This window comes from Diceros bicornis, chromosome 16 (genome assembly GCF_020826845.1).
Source record: "Diceros bicornis minor isolate mBicDic1 chromosome 16, mDicBic1.mat.cur, whole genome shotgun sequence".
Taxonomy (NCBI): Eukaryota; Metazoa; Chordata; class Mammalia; order Perissodactyla; family Rhinocerotidae; genus Diceros; species Diceros bicornis.
In genome coordinates this window covers 29,207,564-29,231,707 of record NC_080755.1, presented here as the reverse complement: position 1 = coordinate 29,231,707, position 24,144 = coordinate 29,207,564, and the positions used below count along the sequence as shown (strand labels likewise).

Below are 24,144 nucleotides of genomic sequence, written 5' to 3'. Positions count from 1 at the left end.
TACATGAAAATTAACTCAAAATGGATTAAAGACTTGAATGTAAGACCTGAAACCAGAAAACTCTTGGAAGAAAAATAGGTGCTAAGCTCCTTGACATCAGTCTTGGTGATGATTTTTTGGATTTGACACCAAAAGCAAAGGAAACAAAAACAAAAATAAACAAGTGGGACTGCAAACTAAAAAGCTTCTGCACAGCAAAGGAAACAGTCAACAAAATGAAAAGGCAACCTACCAAATGGGAGAAAATATTTGTACATCATATATCTGATAAGGGGTTAATATTCAAAATATATAAAGAACTCATACAACTCAATAGCAAAAAAACAAACAATCCGATTAAAAAAATGGGCAGAGGATCTGAACAGACATTTTCCCAAAGAAGACATACAGATGGCCAACAATTACATGAAAAGGTGCTTAACATCACTAATCATCAGGGAAACGCAACTCAAAACCACAGTGAGCTATCACCTCACACCTGTTAGAATGGCTGTTCTCAAAAAGACAAGAGACGACAACTGTTGAGGATATGGAGAAAAGGGAACCCTTGTGCACTGTTGGTGGGAATGGGAATTGATGCAGCCTCTCTGAAGAACAGTATGGAGTGTCCTCAAAAAATTAAGAATAGAACTACCCTATAATTCAGCAATTCCACTTCTGAGCATTTATCTGAAGGAAATGAAAACACTAACTCAAAAAGGTATATGCACCTCCATGTTCACTGCAGCATTATTTACAATAGCCAAGACATGGAAGCAATCTAAGTGTCCATCAAAAGATGAATTGATAAAGAAAATGTGGCACATATATACAATGGACTACTATTCAGCCATAAAAAAGAAGGAAATTCTTTCATTTGCTACAACATGGATGGACCTTTAAGGCATTATGCTAAGTGAAAGAAGCCAAATAAAGACAAATACCATATGATCTCACTTACATGTGGAATCTAAAAAAACAAAAAACCCTGAACTCATAGATACAGAGAACAGATTAGTGGTTTCTAGAGCTGGGGGGTGAGGGGTGGGAAAAATAGGTGAAGGTGGTCAAAAGGTACAAATTTCCAGTTATAAAATAAGTCATGGGGATGTAATGTGACTATAGTTAATACTGTATTGTATATATGCAAGTTGCCAAGAGAGTAGATCTTAAAAGTTGTCATCACAAGAAAAAGAAAATTGTAACTGTGTGGTGATGGATGTTAACCAGACTTATTGTGGTGATCATTTTGCAATATACACAAATATTGAATCATTATGTTGTACTAATGAAACTAATAGTGTTATATCAATTTAAAAAGAAAACATAGTATAAATTGTATGTTTACTATGTTTTGCACAGAAGAGTAGAAATAGAAAGAGGTCATGGTTTGGATTAATACAGACTTGGATTTGAAGCCAGATGCTGGTGTTTACAACTTGAGTAACCCTGGCCAATTACTTCTCCTAGCCTTAGCTTCTTCATCCATTAAATGGGGGTAATAAGATTTACAAGGTAACATTGAGATATAAAGCTAGGTTCCTGCTTTGTCCTCTGGGGCCATAATTTTCGACACTCTTCCCTTCCGGAGGTTGGATCTATTTCTCCTCTTCTTGAATCTGGGCAGGCTCTGTGGTAGTTCTGAGCAATAGAGTTTGGTAAAAATTACGCCAACCAGTGCCTAGCCTAGACCTTACAATGATTGGCAGCTTCTGCCTGGGTATCTTGGAAGCCAGCTGCCCTTGAGAAGCTCAACTACCCTGGGACCACCATGCTGTGGGAAGTACAAGCCATGCGGAGAGGCTGCCCAGAGGATGAGACCATGGGGAGGAGAGGAGGTGATAGAGAGAGGAAGGGGGTGAACGTACAGAGTCTCAAGGCTCAAAACGTGTGACTGATGAAGCATCCTCCAGCCCACCCACCACAGCTGATGGTGATCTGCTTTGCGGACCAGAGATAAATTGCCTAGCCAAGACCTTCCTGAGTTCCTGATCCACAAAACCATGAGCTATATAGCAAAATGGTTATTTTAAGTTAATAAGTTTTGGGGTAGTCTGTTATGCAGTAATAGATAACAGCAACGCCCTGCTGGTTCTCTCTTGCTGCATAATGAATTGCCCCAAAACTTAGTGGGTTAAAACAACAGCCATCATTTTATTATCTCTCATTATTCTGGAGGCTGACTGGGCTCAGTTAGGTAGTTGTCACTTATAATCTCATGCAGGTGTAATTAGAAGGTGGCTGACTACTGAAGTTATCTTAATGGCTTCCTCAGTCTCACAACTGGTGAGGCAACTCACAAGGCAACTGGTGGTTGATGTTGCCTTTTGGTTGGGATCTCAGCTGGCCTCTGGTAGAACACCTACATGGACCTCTCCATGTGGCCTGGGTTCCCTCACAGCATGGCAGCTGGATTCCATGCACTATCATCCCTAAAGAGCAGGCAGAAGGGCATGGCAGTTTTAAAATCTGGTCTCAGTCACAAAGCACAACTTCTGTCATACTTTGCTGGTCAAGGCAACCACAAAAATCCACTCAGATTCAAGAGGAAGGGATAGTGACTCCACTGATCTCCTTAATGGGAGGCATTTCAATATCACACTGTTAAGGGAAACACATGGGATGGAGCTATTGTGGTAGCCATCTTTGGAAAATACATTCTGCCACACCCACTCTGCTTCACCTTCTTACTCCCCATTTCCTCAGCATGGGGTTGTTAAAGCAGGAATTCAAAAGAAGAAAAGAATCAGTGCTCAAGTAGTGAGCTTCAAATAGACTTTGAAGCCTATGATAGAATAAACTGAAGAAGAAAAGTTTGTGAACTTCAAAAGTGTGATTTTCAAGTATCAAAAGCGTAAGATCCTTGAATGACTCAGAACCCAAAGTTCATGCTATAAACCACAAGACTAGTGACTAGTTGGAGACTGTTGAGGTTAAGGGCTGATGAGTGTCCCCAAGAAGGGATCCTGCCCTCTCTCATATCCCAAGCCACACCCCAGGCCCCCCTGGTAGTTTGTGAGTAGAGGGAACCTGTCCTTTTTTTTATATCTGGAACCCTGAGGGATGGCAAAGTCACGCAGAGGTTCCTGAATCACCATGGCACGGGGACAGATGCAAGTGAAGTGTTTAGGGTGACAACGATTTTTCTGCAGAACTGCCAAATATTTTGGGAGGTGGGGGACAACACACCTGACCCCATGTGGTAGTGACAGAAATGTCAGCAGAAAATAGGACTCCTCTGCTGACCAAGCCGGTTTTCCTGAGGGAAAGTTGCCATGAGAGCAACTCAGAAAAATCAAATCTCCATTCAGATTTCCAGAAGCACCTTGTAAAAATGTGTCTGTAGTCATCACTGCAATCTCTCACTTACTGAATAAGCAGATCAGAGGTAGAAGCAGAAATTAGGTTGGCACTGTCAGTTTGGACAATACACAGTGTATTTCACGAGGAACCTTCTCCCCTGCTTGGTTCCCTCCCTTTCCATGTCTCCTGCTTGAACTGAACCCATATCCAGCACTCAGTTTTGACTCCTCAGAATCTTTGCCCTCCCTCCCCTGTCTCTCTGATTCGGTCACCATACCTGTTCATCTCACAATGTGACATGTAGGTCCCTCCCTTTCCTCTCCCGCTCCTAACACCCTGCTGGAGGCATAGTACCTCGTGCCTACATTATGAGACTCTTGAGAGGTTTCCTTGTACTCTTACTCTCAACGCTTTCAACATGTCATGCTGAGATCTATCTTTCCTCCCTTTTTCAAAAGACTTCAGTGGTTCCCTATCACTTTCAGGATAAAAATTGAAAGTTTTACTTTTGGCATTTAAGGCCCTATACAATCTAACTACCCTTAGAAACACATCCCCCACCACACATAGTAAAGGTGGGGTTTAACTTGGTTACCTCTTAACCTGGAATGCTAGCTCTGTCTCCTGGTATTAGCATAAGAAAAGACTTCCTCTACATGTAATAAGCAGAGAGAAGAGCCTGTAAACTTTCCTATTTGGAATCTTTCACAAATGTTCTTCTAGAAATAGATTCTTCCGTTTGATTATTGTATTGGACTATGTTAAGTGGGACTGCTAGACCTTTAAGCTACTATTTGAAAATAACTTCAGCTTGCTTCATTATAAAGCTAGGAAGAGGCTATTAGTCAAATGAATTATGATGTAAATGTAACAGTATCTGAGTTGTACCTCTCCATAGAGTCCCCGTGCATCCAGGACATCCAGGACGAGGAGAGAGAGCCAGCACATTCAGCCACCACCATCGCATCTTCACAACTGCTCTGACTGATCAGATTACATCATTCAAGTCAGAGTCACTATATTTTCACCAAATTATCAGCTTAAAAATTCATAGGAAATTATTGCTTGGAAGAAATAAAGAATCAGAGTGTTGCTATTTCCTACTGCTGGTTAGAATGTTCAAAGTTCAGCAGAGGGTAAGTCCTGAGGCTGGATGACAAGTCTAAAAAAAAGTTTCTCTGGCTGGTCACTTACATTTGGACACGACTTGTTGAGCAGCAGCCTCACATTCTGCACGCAAAACACTCGACTCTGGGTAAAATAAATCATTCCACTAGTGGCCTCCTCCCACGTTCACAATACTTGAGAGGAGTTCCCAAAGTTTGGACACAGTGCTGTGGAATGGAGCCAATAAACTCCACAGTGGTTCTGAAACAGCTGCAAATCCATGCTTATATCATGCATCATACAAATACTATATAAAGGAGACAACTACATTCAGATCAAGAGAGGAAACATGGCTTTGCTAGTGCTAATCAAGATGAGAAGCTTGATTTCACTAACAAGACTTAAGAATAATTCCCTAATGTTTCCTAATTATGCAATTCTAAAATGTATAGTTAATCTGTATTACTTTTCATATTTTATTTTCTCCACTCCCCCTCTTCCAAGCAAAAGAATCATTTACTTCCATCCTTTAAATTTATCACTCTAGCTATTCGCAGCAGGGAGAAAAAAAACCCAATAACAAGCCAAACCAAAGAGAATCTGTCAGTCCTCTCCGAGCTTTTTCACACTGATTTTACCTGGGAAAAGACAACGTCCTATAGCAATGAGAGATGTTGCTGTCTATAATATTGTCTGCAGTATAAAGGAAGATACTAAATTTACAGAAAAGATCTTTTTCTGAGGCCCCTTGAACATCAGGCAAATGTGAGAGCCAAGTTTTCTGCATGATTTTATGTATGATTATAATTCTCACCAAAATGAGAAATGGATATTAAGTGAACTTTTGGATCCCGTTCCACAAATCTTCGTAAATTTTATTAATCTCAAGATTCTTGTTTCCATTTGCTAAAGAAAAGCAAGTTATATAGCTATCAGCAGAACTGAAATATGTTTGTTTGTATAAAATGCTTCATTCTACTGCAGTCTGAAAAAAGTGCCATTTATAGTCAAAGGCTTTCAGCAAATAATTGCAATCAATATTCCATGAGTAAGGGATGATGTCAAGGTGTCAATGAAAGGAGGGACCCAGAGAGTTCAGAATTTATGAAAGGGTTTGAAAAGATCTCTATTCTTCCCAGCTTCCAGTTAGGAGTTGAAAAACCTTTAGTAAATAGGATGAAGACTGGGAAGTTGATAAAATCCCAGCTCATGGTATCAGAGCAGAAGTAGAAGCTCACTGAACACTCAAATATTCAGAGTAGAGCGCTGGAACTTTGCGTGCTCCTATTGCAATAAGACCTGGGTACTTTCCCCCGACACAAATCAAATCACTGAAAGGTATCTGATAGAGCTGGGTTACACTATTAGCCTGAAGCATCAATTCTTTGTCATTTATATGAAGGTTTTGACCAAAAAATGATGTTATTTAACTGATTTTTACTGCGGCCTATGGTGGTTCAGTGCAATATATTTGACATTTATGATTAAATAATATTTAGGTTATCACATTCTTATTATGACAAATATTTGACCATATTACAAATTTCATCCAATAAAATGGCTATATTTTCACTTCTCAACTAGCTGGAGAAATTCTACTGGGTAAGAAACAGCAAGACATCAATAAATTTAAAAATAAATACATTATCCTGGGTATCATTTTTGTCAGTAGCTTCAATTTAGATTACCTCATCAATGAGTCTGAGAATATTACACATCTTTGCTTTATTCCCTCTTTTCTTTTTAAAACTGTTCAAATATCTACCCAAGCATCAAATCCTATCAACTCTTCTCCAGTTGCCTCTCAGTTCTTCTTTGTTTTCACCAAATTCATATCACCTGAAATGTAGACAAATGAAAACTTCCAAAAGATTTTGTCTAAGCTCTCCTTTCCTTCCAATCCATTCTACGTGAATAATTTATTATTTGTAATTTACAAAAGTAATACGTACATGTTAAGAATTTGAGGACTATAGAATGTCTCATATTAAAGCAAACATCTCTTACTACTATCTCATACCCCACTCCTTTTTTAAAAAAACAAACAGTTTTTGCTTTTAGTTCTTCTGGGGTTACAATTTTATCTCTAAAAATTCAGATATATTCTATTCTTGATTTATCAACATAGTATCTATTTTATACTATGAAAGAAATTCAATATCTATTACTTCTCACCTCCTCTCTCAATTATTGGTAATATTTAAATTATTCTAGTGGTTACCTTTACAACTTGAAATAACATTCTTAAAATTATATTTCTTGACTCATTCCAAGGAACATTACCTGTTGACTCTCCATTATGTTTCTTCTTAACCTTCTCTGCTTGTAATTTGCATGGTTTTACCATTATGTCTCCTTTATTTTTTATATTTATGTTATGTTCTATGACTGTAGTTGTCTTCCTTGTTTTGACTATAGATTGCTTCTAAACTTAAAATCTAGTAAATGGCACTTACAATTATGTAATTTCTTATTCTCTTCAGAAATCAAGTGGTATTACCTTCCATAGAGAAAAAAATATAATATTCTCATTAAATCTGGCAAGCAGAAGAATTTTCTAATGCAAGTGTCAAGGTCAAATGGATTCTTTTTTCACATGCCATTATTGTTCAAAAATATGCTTCATTTTAAGATTAGACTTGAATCTTAACAGATCTACATGTTTGACATATCTGTATCTATATCTCTATATATCTATATAGTTTGTTTTTCCTAGAGCTTTTAATCGCTTTCTTGACAGAAGAAACATACCATTGCGGTATGATTAAAAAAAACTCAAATTCTAGGTCTAAATTTATATAATAGAATCTGACTGTTTTTTTCAAGACATTCTTCATAGAACCCACTATGTAATTTGAACCAATTGCTTGGATATTACTGCTGGCATCCTGATATTTCTTATAACTGGACTCTTCCATTAGTTCTATAGTTTTTTGGATGCCTTGTTATTTCATTTTTTTATACTTTCCAGAAGTATACCTTCAAGTTACTTTTTGAGAGGCAAGAGAGAAAGTTTATGCTTTTTCATGTCAGAAAATGTCTATTTGCTCTCATACTGTACTGATAGTTGCACTGAATATAGAACTATAGCTCGAAAATCACTTCCCTCAGAACTTTGAAAGCATGATTCCTGTCTCCCAGCCTCCAGCACTGCCTGTCAAGGTTTATGCCATTCAGGTGATCACCCTTCTGTGGGTGTCTGGCCTTCCACCTGAGAAGCTCTAACATCTGTTTTACCCTGAAATTTCACCAAAATGGGTTCAAGTTTTTTTAATTCATCCTACTCAACATTTAGTGGCCTCTTTAATCTGAATCTTTATGTTTTTATTTCTTTCTCTCTAATGTCTTTGTTTTTTCCTTTCAAGACTGTTCTTAATGTTGCAACTTTGAGCTCATTCTTCCATATGTCTAATATTATTCTCTTATTTTCCATCTTCTCATCTTTTGCTTTATACTCTGGAATACTCTTTAATCACACTCAGTAAGTCTTTTTTTGAGTTTTAATTTGATAATTTTTAATTTGCAAGAACTCATGTTTTCTAACTGCTTCTTATCCATAGTGATTCTTATTTTGGGGGAAGGGGCTGGTGGAGTTTAAGGAATGAGCTACTTTTTTGTACTATCTAAAGGACAATAATTGGATTTTTTGTTTTTTTCTATTCTCTGAATTATTTCATCTTCTATTTTCTTCATGTTTCTTTTGTTCTTTTTAAGCTAGAAATATAATCCTATCCCCTTTCCATCTTCTAGAAGTTTGTCAATTTCTGGTTCACATTCATGTTTCCAGAACTGCCGGTGATTTATTCTTTTAAAGTTTTGTTATTATTTGAAGATCTGGAGAGAAGGGAAGCTAAACTATGTGTTTAAACTACCATCTTAAAACGAAACATGAATTTTCCTGGAGAGTATTTGCATCATGTTCAATATTTCCTATTATCTAAAATATAGAGTTTAAATAACCTAGTCTGGTATTTGGGACTTTGCACAGTTTGACCCCAGCTCATCTTTCTCCCTTAATCCTCCATCGGTCACTTTAAAGACTCAGTCATCCCCCTACCCCCTTGAGATAGTTTCTGCTCTGTTCCTTGTACCTTCTGACTGGTGCGTGGAATGCCCTTTTCCCTCCTTTTCATCTACCCATATTTTACAAAGGTAGGCTCAGCTGAAAGTTCACCTCTTCTGAAGCTTCTATGACCATCCTAGGATAGCCCAAAATCTGCATTATTTAAAAACATTTCTTGAGTCCCCTCCAGGTAAATGATTCTGTTCTTTGTGCCAACGTCAATTTTTCCAACCAAAATTCTCCTCTACTACCATTTTCACCTTGAAATCCAAAATAATTTTACCAAAGTGGAATTAAATTTTAAAAGCACATGCTTCATGTTTGAGATCATACAATAAAAATATCAAAGTTTTGATGACATGCAGCTTTTCAAAATAGTGTTGTGCCTGAGCCAGGCAATTTTTATTATATATTGTTTTCTTGCATAGGAGGCAGGAGTGGTTGGATACTCTCATTTCAAGACATCTTTATAGAATTCTGTTATTCCTGATTGGAGGCAATATCATTACACAACTTTCCAGGCACTCAATTCATATTTTTTGACAAACCAAGCAAAGTTTTTCTCTAAGCCAAGCACTGGAAAAGGATGCTAATGGTTCAGTCCAGCTTATAAACCAAAATAATGTGGCATTACTTCACACAGGTCTGAAACATCACACTCCCCAAGAGCAAAAATAAAGTTAGAAACACAAGAATCCCATGAGAGAAACTCTGCCAAGCAGATATTATATAGCCTAGTCATTGCCTTGAGAAATCATAGCAGAACAACACATCAGTGTTTTGAAACGCCGTGGTCCAGTAAAGGCTTAACACCACACTCCAAGGCAAGAGTATGATGTATTGGAAAATAAAATATCCTCATGGCCTAGAATTTAGTCCTCTAGGGAGGCACTCTGAGGCTTATCTTGACCTTTACTATTCATGTTCCCTAGTGTGGCTTGATATTAACCTGATAATTTCCAATTCATTTGAATTGCTTTCTTGTAGCCTAAAACATGACTAACTTTAGAATAGAGACAAACATGTCTGTGCACGCATTTTAAGCTGAATGATATTTGAGGTAAGGGATGCTGAAAATCTGAGTCATCCAAGGAACAAGTCACTGGGCAATCTGATGCCATTTTATAGACTATACAGAATTCAAGAAGCATATATTAAGTGCCTAATGTCTGGGGCACTTATAATTAAGTTCCTAATTACAATAGAATGCATCATCTATTGCTCTTGAGAATATTATGTTTTGGAAGTTAAAGATTATATATGTGACACTAACAATGAACTAGCAGAAAGAGAAATCAAGACTACAATGCTATTTACGATTGCCACAAAAAGAATACCTAGGAATAAATTTAACCAAAGAAGTAAAAGACCTATACACTGAAAACTATAAGATATTGTTGAAAGAAATTGAATAAGACAAAGAAATGGAAAGATATTCTGTGCTCATGGATTAGAAGAATTAACATAGTTTAAATGTCTATATTACCTAAAGCAATCTATAGATTCAGTGCAATCCCAATCAGAATCCCAATGACATTCTTCATGGAAATAGAACAAAGAATCCTAAAATTTATATGCAATAACAAAAGACCCCGAGTAGCCAACGCAATCTTGAGAAAAAAGAATAAAGCTAGAAGCATCACAATCCCTGATTTCAAAGCATACTACAAAGCTACAGTAATCAAAACAGCATGGTACTGGTAGAAAAACGGACACACAGATCAATGGAACAGAATTGAGAGCCCAGAAACAAATGCACACATCTATGGACAGATAATTTTTGACAAAGGAGCCAAGAACATACAATGGAGAAAGGAAAGTATCTTCAATAAATGGTTTTAGGAAAACTAGACAGCCTCTTGCAAAAAAATGAAAGTAGACCATTATCTTACACCAAAAACAAAAATTAACTCAAAAATGGATTAAAGACTTGTATGTAAGACCTGTAACCACAAAACTCCTAGAAGAAAACATAGGCAGTAGGCTCTTTGACATTAATCTTAGCAGTATTTTTTTGATACTGCTTTTCCTTAGGCAAGGGGAACAAGAGAAAATAAACAAATAGGACTACATCAAACTGAAAAGCTTCTGCACAGCAAAGGAAACCATCACCAAAAAGACAACCTACCAACTGAGTGGAGATATTTGCAAATCATATATCCCATAAGTGGTTAATATCCAAAATATATAAAGAACTCATACAACAACAAGAAAAAACAACCCAAACAAAAAATGGACAGAGGATTTGAACAGACATTACTCCAAAGAAGATATACGGATGGCCAACAGGCACATGAAAAGATATTTCTCGTCACTAATTATTAGGGAAATGCAAATGAAAACTACAATGAGATATATCACCTCACACCTGTCAGAATGGCTATTATTAAAAAGACTGGAAATAAATGTTAGAGAGGATCTGGAGAAAACGGAACCCTCTGACACTGCTGGTGGGAACGTAAACTGGTACAGCCATACTATGGAAAATAGTATGGAGATGCCTCAAAAAATTAAAAATAGAAATACCATATGATCCAGCTGTCACACTTCTGGGAATTTATGCAAAGAACATGAAAATACTAATTTGAAATGATATATGCACCCCTATGTTCACTGCAGCATTATTCACAAGAGCCAAGACTTGGAAGCAACCTAAGTACCCATTGACAGATGAATGGATAAATAAGATGTGGTATTTATATACAATGGAATACTATGCAGCCATAAAAAGATGAAATCTTGCCATTTGTGACAACATGGACGGACCTTGAGGGTATTACACTAAATGAAATAACTCAGATGGAGAAAGACAACTACTGTATGACTTCACTCATGTGGAAGATAAACACATAGATATGGAGAACAGATTGACGGTTATCAGAAAGGGAGGGATAGGGGGAGGGCAAAAGAGGTAAAGGGGCACATGTGTATGGTGATGGATGGCAACCAGACTTTTGGTGGTGAACATGATGCAGTTTATACAGAAGTCGAAATATAATGATATACACTTGAAACTTACATAATGTTATAAACCAGTGTTACCTCAATAAAAAAAAAGATTACTTATACGAAACATCTTTAAAAAATCCAAGATAATATCCAATCAGGAATTTCACAGTATAATAAATGTATTCACAGGGGATGTGGGAACACAGATACGAGACTTCCAGTCAGGGGTATTATTTAACCAGTTATGATCTACAGGTTTAAAACCTACCAAAGTTAGCTTTGAAATAGACTCCACACATCAAACAATGGCAGGTTGGAATAATAGTGGTATGTCAACTTTATAGACCATTCTACAGACATTATCACTACAATCATAAATATGCATGGCAGCATGGAAAACTGCTCATGACAAAGTTAAAAAGCAGTATACTAAAGTATGTGCAAGGTATGGTTACTATGTAAAATTATATGAATGATGACTAGAAGGGAAAAAGAAAACATCATTTGTTAGGGTAGGATTATAGGTGATTTGCTTTTCATGATTTCCACTATTATTTTAATAACGGAAATTTTGGAAATACTATAGCAGTAGAAGAAAATACACATGTAAGAGACATTTGAGAAGGAGGGCAGGCAGCATTTGAACTCTGGGAGATGTTTGATTAAACGATTGTAGATAATCTAATATACTTCTCATAAGACATATCAAAATTATAGGTAAGTACCAAGTGGCTTGAGATTTTTGCCTAGTAACTACGATGCTGGAACATATCTTTGTTTCTTGAGAAATTTTTATCCAAATGATTGATTGTACATCTTCTATGACACTGTTACATTTCCATGAAGTGGTAACACATAATTAACATAACACAAGTGGTGGGAGAGTGGGGAGGGAAGGAAGGAGAGGAGGAATACAGGTACACTTCGGAGGTAATCAGGATTAAACACACACACACAGACACAGAATTAAAGTCATTGCCTTCTGTTACCCCGCTCTACCTCCAGTTCTACCCTGAAGGTTTTCTGCTTCTTGGGTAGTTCCAAACGTATGTCTGGCTATGAGTACTGCTTGTGGGATTAACAATTTTGGATTCACACCTGCTTGGGTTCTAATCTTGTCTCTACCACTTACTAGCTACATGCCTTGAACAAGTTAGTAATCTCTCTGAAACTCAATTTCCTCGATTGTAAACAGCAGAGACAAGTTTCACATGGGACATAGCAAGATTAACGAGACAACATATATGAAGTTGCTGGAGAGTGCTTGAACACAGAAGGCTTCAGATAACTTTTGTTCTCTCCCCCCCATTTTTTCCCCTTTGTACATAGGACTCTGGTGCTCAGGTATTAGAGAGACAGTTTAGGTAGAAATGAAGGTGGATCCACCTTGGCTGCAGGTTTTTCAGATCTTGCTCCCTCCCCCATACTTAACCTCATGTGGATCAGAATCCCTCAGCTATAATCAACTTGCTGATGGCAGGATGAGGCCAGGCTTGTTTGGACATCAAAGACCAGAGCGAATTTCCTGTGTTGGCTCTATTTGTAAAATGTATTTAAAATTTCAGTTCTATCTAATCTGTCTTCTAGAGCTGGCTGTCCAACACCGTGGCTACATGTGGCTATTTACATTGAATTAATTAAAATTAAATAAAATTTAAAATGCATATAAAATGTTTCTCAATCACATAGCCACATTTAAAAAAGTCAATGGGCACACATGGCTAGTGGCTATCAAATTAGACGGCACAGATATAGAACATTTAGAACTCTGCTCTGAAGTTCTAAGGATATCAGTGGGAATAAGAAATGTCATAGGGTTAGTGCCCATCATCTTTGTTCATTAATTCTCTTATTTTTAATGACTCTCAGACTAGAAAAAACTCAGCGAAGTGGGGTAGAAGAAACACATTTCCTGATTAGTGGACCTCAGTATACATAAGCATTCCAGTCACCAGCCTTTGAGACATCAATAGCATTCTTTCCACATACCACAGCCCACTTGTAAAGAAACTTTTGATAAGATATGTCAATCTCAGAGTAATTTTAGTGACATTTTTGCCAGTGAAAATGAGTATTACTTAACCAGATCCTGATACTCTATGCAAAAGGCAGAAATCTCTATAGGGATATACAATGTATTAAAGGTTTGCTAAGTAGCTGGCAGTTTCATTTCTGTATGCAAAGGAGTAGTTGCCTCTGGTGCCACCTGTGGGGAATGTGACACCAAACGACTCAAACTGTTCAAAGTTTCCCTCTGAATCAGTCAAATCAATTATTAATTAAGGCTAGTTCCCAATAATCTATTCTGTCAACAGGGGGCCCTGGTGAGTTAATTACAATCATCATTACAAACCAATCAGCAACTCCCAATCCAGTCATTTGGCTCCCAGAACTTTTAAGAAAGAATAAAGCATTAGCCCACTTTAAAATAAATGTATTATCCTCATGATCAATTTTCATATTTCCGCAAAAAGGAGCTCTTGAAGTTTTCATCTGTCCAGGTACACGTGCCTCATTTGGACCGCTGAGCCCTGCTGGGGAAAAAAGGCACTCTGCCCAGAAAACCAGCACAACCATAAAGTTATGGCCTCCAAACCAGAGTGGGTCTCAGAGCTTCCAGATCATCCTTCTGCTTCCCTAGTCAGCACTGTCATTAGTCATAAACCAGACATTTCATTACTTTTTCAGTTTCTTTCTCTCTCTCACCCTTCCACTTTCCCCTCCCTCAGCTGATGGCCTTGCCTCTGACTTCACAGAGGGTATTGAAGCCATTAGTCAAGAATTTCTTTCCTGCCCTCAAAGCTGCACATTTACCTGCAAGGTAGCCATCTTATTCTTTCTTGCTTGTTGCAGTGAAGAGGTGTATCCTGGCCCATTGCCTCCTGTCTTCTCAAGGACTTGCTCTGTAACTTTCTCCTAGACCATTACACGTTCCTTCCCGGCAGCATTTGAACCCCTCAAGTCGCTTCCACATTAAATCAACTCCTGTTCCCCACAGGTTCCTCTCTCTCCTCATCTTTATAGCCAAATATCTTATGGCTTATCTAAACCTACCCTCTCCACTTCTCCCTCACTCCTCAACTTCTTGCATGCTGGGTTCCGCTTGGACCGTGCCATTGAAGCTATCCTTACCAAGACCACTAGCTACCTCTTTGTTGCTAAATCAATAAGCACTTTTTAGTCATTATCTTACTTAACCTCTGTGCAGCATTTTCTTTATCAAATCACCCGTCTCTATATTCTATATATACTTATTTGACAAATCATTTTAAAGTAAATCACAGAGAAAATGAATTCCTAAGCCTTACCAACATGTCCACAGACCATATAGAATAAACTACTGAAAAAAAGGAGAAAGAACCATGAATAAAAACCTTTACATCTCTACTTAAGCATAGTTAAGTTCCGAAATGAGAACATTAAGCTCTGCACCAGATACTTTTATAAATGTACTCTCATTCTATCATTTAATTCTCATGAGTTTTGTAAGGTAACCTAATTAATAAACAAAAAGAACCCTGTGAAGAACTTGCAGCTGTAGGAGGAAAGGAGAAAGGAAAACATTTGCTGAGTGCCCATGATGTATCCAACACTTAAGTTACCTCAAATTATTCCTACAACAAGCTCAAGATAGAAAAACTCAGTGAGGTCAAGTTATTTGCCCAGATCCTAAAGGAGGTAAATGGCAGGTGTAGGAATTTGTTCCAAGTTTTCCTCTACCACAAATCTATTCATTACTTTTTAAATTCAAATTTTAATTAAAAAACCTAAATTTAAATTTTTTTGCTATGGTCTGAGATGGGTAAAATACATATTATTGCTGCTACTTGCACAGGAATGCTTGGGCTAATTCTCTTTTTAGTTTTTTAAAAAGACTTCTTTTTTTTTTTTTTTTTTGGTGAGGAAGATTCACCCTGAGTTAACATCTGTGCCAGTCTTCCTCTGTTTTGTATGTGGGTCGCCACCACAGCACAGCAGATGAGTGGTGTAGGTCTGCACCTGGGATCCAAACCTGCGAACCCAGGCCGCCAAAGCAGAGTCTGCAGAACTTAACCACTACGTCAAGGGGCCGGCCCCTCTTTTTAGTTTTTCTTAGCCCTATGGTATAGATAAGGTAGGGAAAAATTACAGCAGTGAGCACAGAACAAGCAGCATGGGAGAGTCAGAAGCCAGGGTTCTGGTCTCACGGCTTTGTCACCAAATGTCTGATGCCTGGCTAGTCACTCAATTCTCCTTACCCAAGAATGTTCATCTGTAAAATGAGTGAGTTGTTAGACTATTATTGAGGTTCCTTCCGGCTGTTGAAAAAACAAAACACAGATGAAACCCTATAATTCCTAGTGGTTTGCTTCAGTCATCAGCTGATGAGAGCCAGGATGTAGGTCTTGCTGATCCCAGCCCTAGGCTCTGTGCATTCTCAGTGAACATAGTCACTGGGGGAACTAACTGTAAATGTAGGCCAATTTTAATTGGAATATTGGTCAGTACAACTAGATTAACCTTCAAACTTCTGGAAGCAGGTCTCCCACAGATTCTGACACAATAACTGATGATGAAGACTGTGCCAAAAGAGGAGCCACGAAAAAGCTCCTCTTTAAAAAGCTCCAGTGTCATCCCTACCCCCATGCAGCCTCTGCTAGACAAGCTATCCTACTTAGCACACTTATACTTTTTTTAAAGACTATCTGCTCCACTAGACAGTAAGCTCTAAGAGCTCTGTCTTGTTCACCTTTATATTCCTAGCTTTTAGCACAGGACTTGGCACATAGTTGGCAATCAGTAAATGTTTATGGAATGAATGGCAAATCTCAACCATCTCTGAGTCTCTCAATCCAACTTCCCTTCAGGGTTCAGCTCAGATGCCATCTCTACCTCTCCCCCCAGCCTCCCATTATATTTTAACTCCTATGGTGTGTCTCCTCTTGTATATTTTATTACATTATTTATGTGTATGTATGCTCTCCAATAAGGTCAAACTCTGAGACAGAGCTATCTTCTGCTGACCATTGAAACCCTACAATACCGAGTTCATAGTAGGCATTCAAATATGCGTGGAAGGAGCACATCACTTTTATATATACCAAAGCAGTTACACAGTTCTTTACATACAGGAGACAGTCAAATATTATTGAATAAAATAAATGTTATTTCTGATGACATTGTGATGAGGCTAGTACCCTCAAACTGCAAATGTTTGTAAAGTACTCCAAACCTTTTGGGAAAAAATATGGTAAACTTAGATTACAAGTCATAAAAATGGTCATATCCTTGAATAATAATCTCATTTCTGGTATTTTGTCTTAAGGAAATAAAAACAAAAAAACAAATTAAATTGAAGCAAACCAATCAAAACAACAAAGTTTACAAAAAATTTAGTATAGCATTTTCTTAGTGAAAAATTGGAAGATATTATGGCACATTGATATAACACTATTCTACTTTTCTAATGATAGTTCTGAGGACTCATGAAAGATGCTTGTGACTAAAATGCTAAGATGTGTGAAAGATGCTAAGTAAAACAAAGTCCATGTGCACTACCGTATCTGCTGTAGAAAGGCAGGACAAGCAAATAGGCAAGACAATAAAAAGTTATTTTGGGATAGTGTCTTACTGGAGACTTTTTCCCAAAGTTTCCTTTAAATCTACTATTTTTATAATAAAAAATTTGGTAGAGTCAACATTAACCATTCCTTAATGTAGCTATCTATATTTCCCATAGACAGTTATTTTGTAAGGACCAAAGCATAAAATTAAATTGTCTACTAAGTAGCTACTGCTCCAGTATTTAACTCTAGGATTCAGGTGACACCTGAATAGGGATGCTATTCTGTCATGAGGTATAAAGTACAGGCATGCTGGACATGGTGCAGAGACAGATTTGAATGAAAATCAAGCAGCTAGACGCAGCAAAGATCTCAGGAACCACACAACTGATAATGAGATTACTCACTCAAGGAAACTATTAATCCTAGTTCCTAAAAGGGCTAAATAAGGAGGCTACAACAGAAGGGTTATGAAGAGAAGGGAAAGAAATTAAGGATGGCTGTTTTCCTGGTTCTCCACCATCTCCTATCCCCTTACCACCTATTATCTCACAAGAATCTGTAAACTATGGCCTGCCAGCCAAATGCCACTGGCTGCCTGTTTTTGTAAATAAAATTTTATTGGAACACAGCCAAACCCATTCATTTACATATTGTCGATGTAGTGTTTTCACGCTACAACGAGTTGAATAGTTGTGACGGAGACTATATGGCCCACAACGCAGAAAATATTTACTATGTGGCTCTTTACAGAAAAAGAAGCATTTGTCCTGTAGCCGCAAATATATAAGGAGGTTTATAAACAGACACCCAGTTTAGATATTGGGCCACCTTTTTCTTTTACTTGGTCTTCAAACATGCCAGCCTGGAAGACAGAGTGATCATATAATTTATCATCCAAACTGAGATACTTTTGAGAGTGAAAGGGGGTGCTAATGAGACTGTACACCAGGACAACAGAAGTAAACCAGGACCGTTCCAGACACCAGGCATATGGGCACCCTACTAGAAGGGCTAGTTGCACAAGAGCAGGTTTCAAAGCACTCAATTGCTCCTTCAGGGACTGCTTTTATAAGTACACAGAAAGCCTCGGTGGCTCCGTTTTTTGGTTCTTCCTACTTCAATTGCCCTCGACGCCTTCCCTCTGTCCCAGCTCTGCCTCAGAGCCAGCTCTGGTCCTTGAAGAGTCCAGCTGTTTGAATATCACTCAGGGTACAGTATCTCCACTTTCATTAGAGCAAAAGGGGAAAAGTTTATTCATACATTTAAATAAACCTTAATTATTTCCAATCAATGCAAATAAGAGCTTGGTACCTGCAAATTTCACTTGGTTTAATATCAAGGCAACCCCTTAAAATTCTACTCTTCTTTAGGAGAAGAGTTTTAGGTTTCTCGTCTCAAAATTTAAAAATGACCATCAACCATAGTATTTATAACAAAGAGACCCCAATATTTATGGTATATTATCCACTGATTTGAGCTTTTAATACTTATCAACACTGTTTGGAAAATTATTTAAGAGTGAAGTTTCTAATTTTATCATTCCAGAATGAAAAGAAAAAAAAGAACACATACCCCCACACAACTTTTTCTCCCCCCTTTAGTAAAAATTTTTGATGCTGTGGGGAAAAAGTGAAATGAAAGACGTTTAGAGCACCTTTGGTGAAATTTAGGATGTTATACTTTGTGAGACTGTTCTCTGAGTGAACAATAGGAGCTCTTAGCTTCAAAACCTCTGGATGGCTTTCCAAATATTGCCATCTGGCGGAATTTGAGTTAATTGTTCCTTTGTTCTCAGAAGCTCCTGGAAGTGAACCTTGAAGGCACTATTAGATAGAGAGACTCAGATTACCAGTGAGAAATAACAGAAGGTCAAATGATTGTGTCTTAAACACAAATCCCAAACTGAAAAAATAAGGCTCTCTCGGGTCTTCATCTCCTTTTCGAGATACCTCTCTCTCTCTATTGTAAAGTCAATAGAGCAGTTGCCTTGATTTTAACAAGATCAAATAATCACTTATTCACAATTAGAAATATCATGAGGTCGTTTGACTATAACTTGACATTCTCTCCCTCCACTTATCACTAATAATATCTCCAAATTAAACTTTAATTGGCTCAACCATTTTTAGAAGAATTGCTGATAGCAGTTAATTAGCCATTAGTATAAATGGGAAATGGAATATAGTTTAAAAAATAATGTTTTAACGGAGCATGTTTACTCAAAAATTTGTTTTAATTGTATAATGGAATTTTGAAAATAAATTTGTTACAGAGGCATTTATAATACTCCAATTTAATCTGTAAACAAGAAGTCATAGAATACAAATTATATTTAAACCTTACCTTGAGCATCCAGGCTCTCTCCCTGGCTGTCGAGATGAACTGTTCCTCTGAGAAATGGGATACTGGGATAGTAAAAATGGAAAAAAAAAAGAAAAAAGAGAGAGCATTTAATATGATGAAAACATAGAAGCAAAGAGTTTATAATTTAGTTCATTGGGTGTGGCCAGCAATGGAAGAGGGGATTAAAGAAAATATGCACACAAAATATCCAAATTCAGTTGTTTTTACCATAAGAGAGACATTAAGTCAGCCAAGCAACAGGGTTCTCAATCTATTAGATCAATTTTTAGGTTGATTTATTATAGTTTGTGAATATTTATTATAACATCAGTCCTGTGAGAGAATTTTTTTTACTTTCCCCCCACCCTCCATAGTCTGATGTGATGAGAATCATATGTTAGCAGACAACCTCAGGAAGCAGTGCCTCTAGTAGGATATCAAATGCCAACATCAATTAGAGTATTGACTTCCCGAAACGTAGGTTAATTTGCAGGTTTTATATCTGGTATCAACATAGGCTTACTCTTCTAGTCAAAAGATTTTTGTTTAATTTTAACAGGATAGGGCCGGCCCCATGGCTTAGCGGTTAAGTGCGTGCCCTCCGCTGCTGGCGGCCCGGGTTCGGATCCTGGGCGCGTACCGACTCACTGCTTCTCCGGCCATGCTGAGGCCGTGTCCCACATACAGCAACTAGAAGGACGTGCAGCTATGACATACAACTATCTACTGGGGCTTTGGAGGGAAAATAAATAAATAAATAAATAAAATTAACAGGATAAGCATTATAAACAATGCCAGGATCAAACTTCAAAATATATATACCAAAGAGTAATAATTTATTTTCTTTATATGAATTAGCTATTTCTCTTCAAAACATGCTCTGTATAAATAAGACAGTTAACTGATGAAGGACAGATCCAATTCTAGAGGCTGAGAAATGTGTCCGAGCTCCAGGTTTTGAGGGTCCAATGTTGGGAGTGGGGTGGATGGTCCCTGGGGAGACTGCTTGGGGCTCAAGTAGAAGCAGCTAAAAGGGACCTGATATGCATATGTGCATGAGCCTTAATGGTCTTCCCACCACCCCAAGAAACAGATTAGAGATGACCCTGGTCTACTTTCCACCTAAGCCCTCACCCTGCACATTGCTCTTCTGTGTTTTCTGTATATGGCCGTTTCAGAAATGCCTTTGGTGCTTATTTAGTTTAAAATCAATTGTATAAAAATAAAATATTTGTGGCAGATCCAACATAATGCGATTAATCCCAGACATAGTTTTGGAGATATCGCTTGGAGAAGAATTTTTTTTTTTTTTAAAGGAGTAGGGAGGTTTTATACTTTTTCTATAAGAGAAAGAAGAGATGGTGAAAGAAAAATGCAAAGCACAAAATGGTAAGTGCTGAGAGAATATAAGTAAAGGTGATAGCTGAATTCTCAATGTTATACTATTCAATAAGGGAGCTCAAAAGTAATTTGTAAAATTTGACTTGTTTGAAAATCATAAAATTTAACATGAATGGTTTCAAGAAGTGAACTCAGGTAAGCTGACAATTTTAATTTTTTTCCTTCAGGTAGAATTTCATCACATTTAATAGAATTTAACTTTATGAGTATTTCACATTTTCCATAATTTAATGATAGTTCATAAAACTAAAAAAGATCAGATTAAAAAAATGTTTCCCAGTTTGGTGGTTACCAGGGGGAAGGGAGTTGGGGGGTGGGCACACAGGGTGAAGGGGCGCATTTATATGGTGACTCACAAATAACAATGTACAACTGGAATCTCACAATGTCATAAACTATTATGACATCAATAAAAAAAAAAACAAAATCTGTTCCCATCCCTGTCAGTTTTTTCCCCTAAATCCTCCAATCTTCTAGAAATTTTAACTGAATCAGAATAAAATTTTCATGTACCCTCGTTATTTAACTAGTACCCAGTAGTTATGTTACTAGACAAAGTATTGGCCACCAAGCTAGGAAGCAAGAGTATGAGCTTCCTAGTTTATGCATAAACCAAGTAATTAGCCCTTAGATAATTCAGCATTGGCTGTAGACAATTGGCCTCTTTTGTCCTCTGACAACAGCCCATTGCTAATTTTTCAACAGCTGCAATGGATCAGTTTGGAAAAGAATGAGATCATTTGTTGAACACCCCTGCGCAAGTCATTTCACATATTTTATCTAATTTAATCCTCAAAATCATCTTATTACAAACGAAGAAACTGACATTCAGAGTAATGGAGCAGTTTGCCCAATATCACACAGCTAAAAAGTGACAAATTCTAATTGAGTCCACCGGACTCTAGTATCTGCTCTGTCTTTTGTCCATGCCACCTTAAAAGCTGGGCCTTTGCTGTTGATTTGAAACACCTGGAGAGCTTTCGCTCCACTCCTGGAATACAGTAGGTGCTCAATGAGGCACAGCCTTACCGCAGTGGAGGTCTAGGCTCCCCACTGGTGGGGGTGGCAGTGAGGCAACAGTTTTCTCTGTAGTGTTTGGCAAGAATATAACAGTTATTGTCTATGAGTTTCACACTTTATATAAAGATTAACTCAAAATGGATCACTATGTAAATATAGAATATAAAACTATGAAACTTTTAGGAAAAAAAAATAGGAGAAAATCTTTGGGATTTAGGGCCTGGCAAAGAGTTCTTAGCCTTAACACTAAAAACACAATCCATAAAAGGGAAAATTGATAAATTGGACTTCATCAAAATTGCCCATGTGAAGCAGATGTCAATATAAGGTATAAACTAGGAGAAAATATTTGCAAACCACATATCTGACAAAGAACTAGTATCTAGAATATATTAAAACTCTCAAAACAATAAAACAATCAGAAAATGGGCAAAAGACATGAACAGACATTTAACTGAGGACAGTATACAGACAAATAAGCACATGAAATGATATGCAACATCCTTAGCCAGTAGGTAAGGGAAAATTAAAAACCATAATGAGATATCACTATACACCTATCAGAATGGCTAAAAATAGTGACAACATGAAATGCTGATGAGGATGAGAAGAAATGAGATCATTCATATATTGCTTATGAGAATACAAAATGGTTCAGATACTCTAGAAAACATTTGGCTGTTTAAAAAAAAAGAAAAAACAAACAACTAAACATGCAACAACCATACAACCCATCAATTGTACTCCTGGGCATTTTTCCAGAGAAGTTAAAACTTCTGTTTATAGCAGATTTATTCATAGTAGCCAAAAGCTGGAGACAACCCAGATGTCCTTCCACAGCTTACTGGTTAAACAAACTGTGGTTGCCATGGATTACTACTCAGCAATAAAAAGGAATCAACTATTGATACATGCAAAAACATCGATGAATCTCCAGAGAATTATGCTGAGTGAAAAAAGCCAATCCCATAGGTTATATGATCCTATTTACCTAACATTCTTGAAATTAGAAAAATATAGAAATGAGGCACAGATTAGTGGTTGCCAGGGACCGAGGGCTGGAGGAAAGAGCGGTTGGTCATCAGAGGGCAGCATGAAGTATCCTTGTGGTAATGGAAGTGTTCTGTACCTTGAACATCTATCAATGTCAAAATTCTGGTTGTGACATTGTACTATAGATTTGCAAGATGTTACCATTGAGGGAGAAACTGAGTAACGGGCACTGGGTATTGTTTCTTACAACTACATGTTAATGTATAATTCTCAAAATCAAAGGTTAATTTTAAAAATCAGGAGACCGGACGACAATTAGAATTGAGCAAGATACCTCTTTTATTTTCTTACCTTTTCAGAGAAGAACGAAAGCCCTAAGGCAGCAGGTGAGACGGGATCAGGAATTTGCTCCACTTTGTACAGATTTAAGAAAAAATCTCACCCACGATTCTAGCATTTAGAAACCACAGCCAACATTCTGCTGTTCAGTCTTGCCTGTCTTGGAATTTTCTTGCTGTTACCCTTTCTCCCACATTAACCTTCCCAATCCTTCATTAAAATTCAAAATATTGATGCAAATACACACACTCAAAACAAGAAGTGACTTCTAAATAGCAGTTTGATACACTCTGCATTTTGGAAATGATCTCTCATACCTTTGAGTTCATGCTTTCCAAGAATTTCCAAAATTTCCACATCTTATTTGCACAGGAATAGAATTTCATTCTCTGTGGTTTTTGTGGATGACAAAGGCAGGTGTTCTGTATTCTAACCTGGGCCACAGGCTAAATAAGGGCATAACCGTAATCACTCCCACACAAGGGAGCTGGCAGAGTCTCCCTTCACGTTTGGAGAGACCATGTTGACTTTTCTCATTTTGAATGCCAGGCAGCTCCTCAGAAACGAGTGGCCGTAAGTCAGCTGCTTGCTCTGGGCTTGGTTTTGTTTTAATTGAAAAAACCAAATATCTTCATTAGGATCAGAGTCATGACATGTCAAACTCTTTAACAAAGCACATTCTGTTTCTATAAAAGTCCATTTTCCCTCATCCTCTAGAAGTTTAAAATCCTCTTTCTTAGAACAAACTCAGAATTCTAGCATCCCATGTGTGTGGGCACTGCAGAACATCTGTCCTAGGTAGAGAATCCCTGCAAAAGACTGCTTCTGTGTCTGGCCATAAAACCACCCAGGCTCATCAGAATGAAAAAAGTGTGGTAAAGATATTTCTAATCATGCCATGCCATTGAAAGAAGTAAGAGCTCTCTTTCTCTTCAATGCTGTGTGTCTAGTCAATGAGACTTCTGATCAACACAAGGTTAAAGCATTCTCCTCACAAAGAGACAGGAATTACTGCCTCCCCAGCTGCTCCAGCTTTTCCAAGAATAGAACACCTCTGGGACCTGAACCCAGGTTTTCCTTTCAGGAGTTGACCTAGCTATC

At 37.5% G+C, this 24,144-nt stretch overlaps 1 protein-coding gene across 2 annotated transcripts in view; it reads right to left on the bottom strand.

Annotated features, from left to right (window-relative positions):
* Positions 1-24,144, bottom strand: part of MAPRE2 (microtubule associated protein RP/EB family member 2) — a 144,176-nt gene that overhangs the window by 102,262 nt on the left and 17,770 nt on the right. For both annotated transcript variants that reach the window (XM_058556980.1, XM_058556982.1), the window contains one exon: positions 19,291-19,352. In XM_058556980.1, coding sequence (XP_058412963.1) covers positions 19,291-19,352 — 62 coding nt within the window. The remainder of the gene's footprint in view (positions 1-19,290; positions 19,353-24,144) is intronic.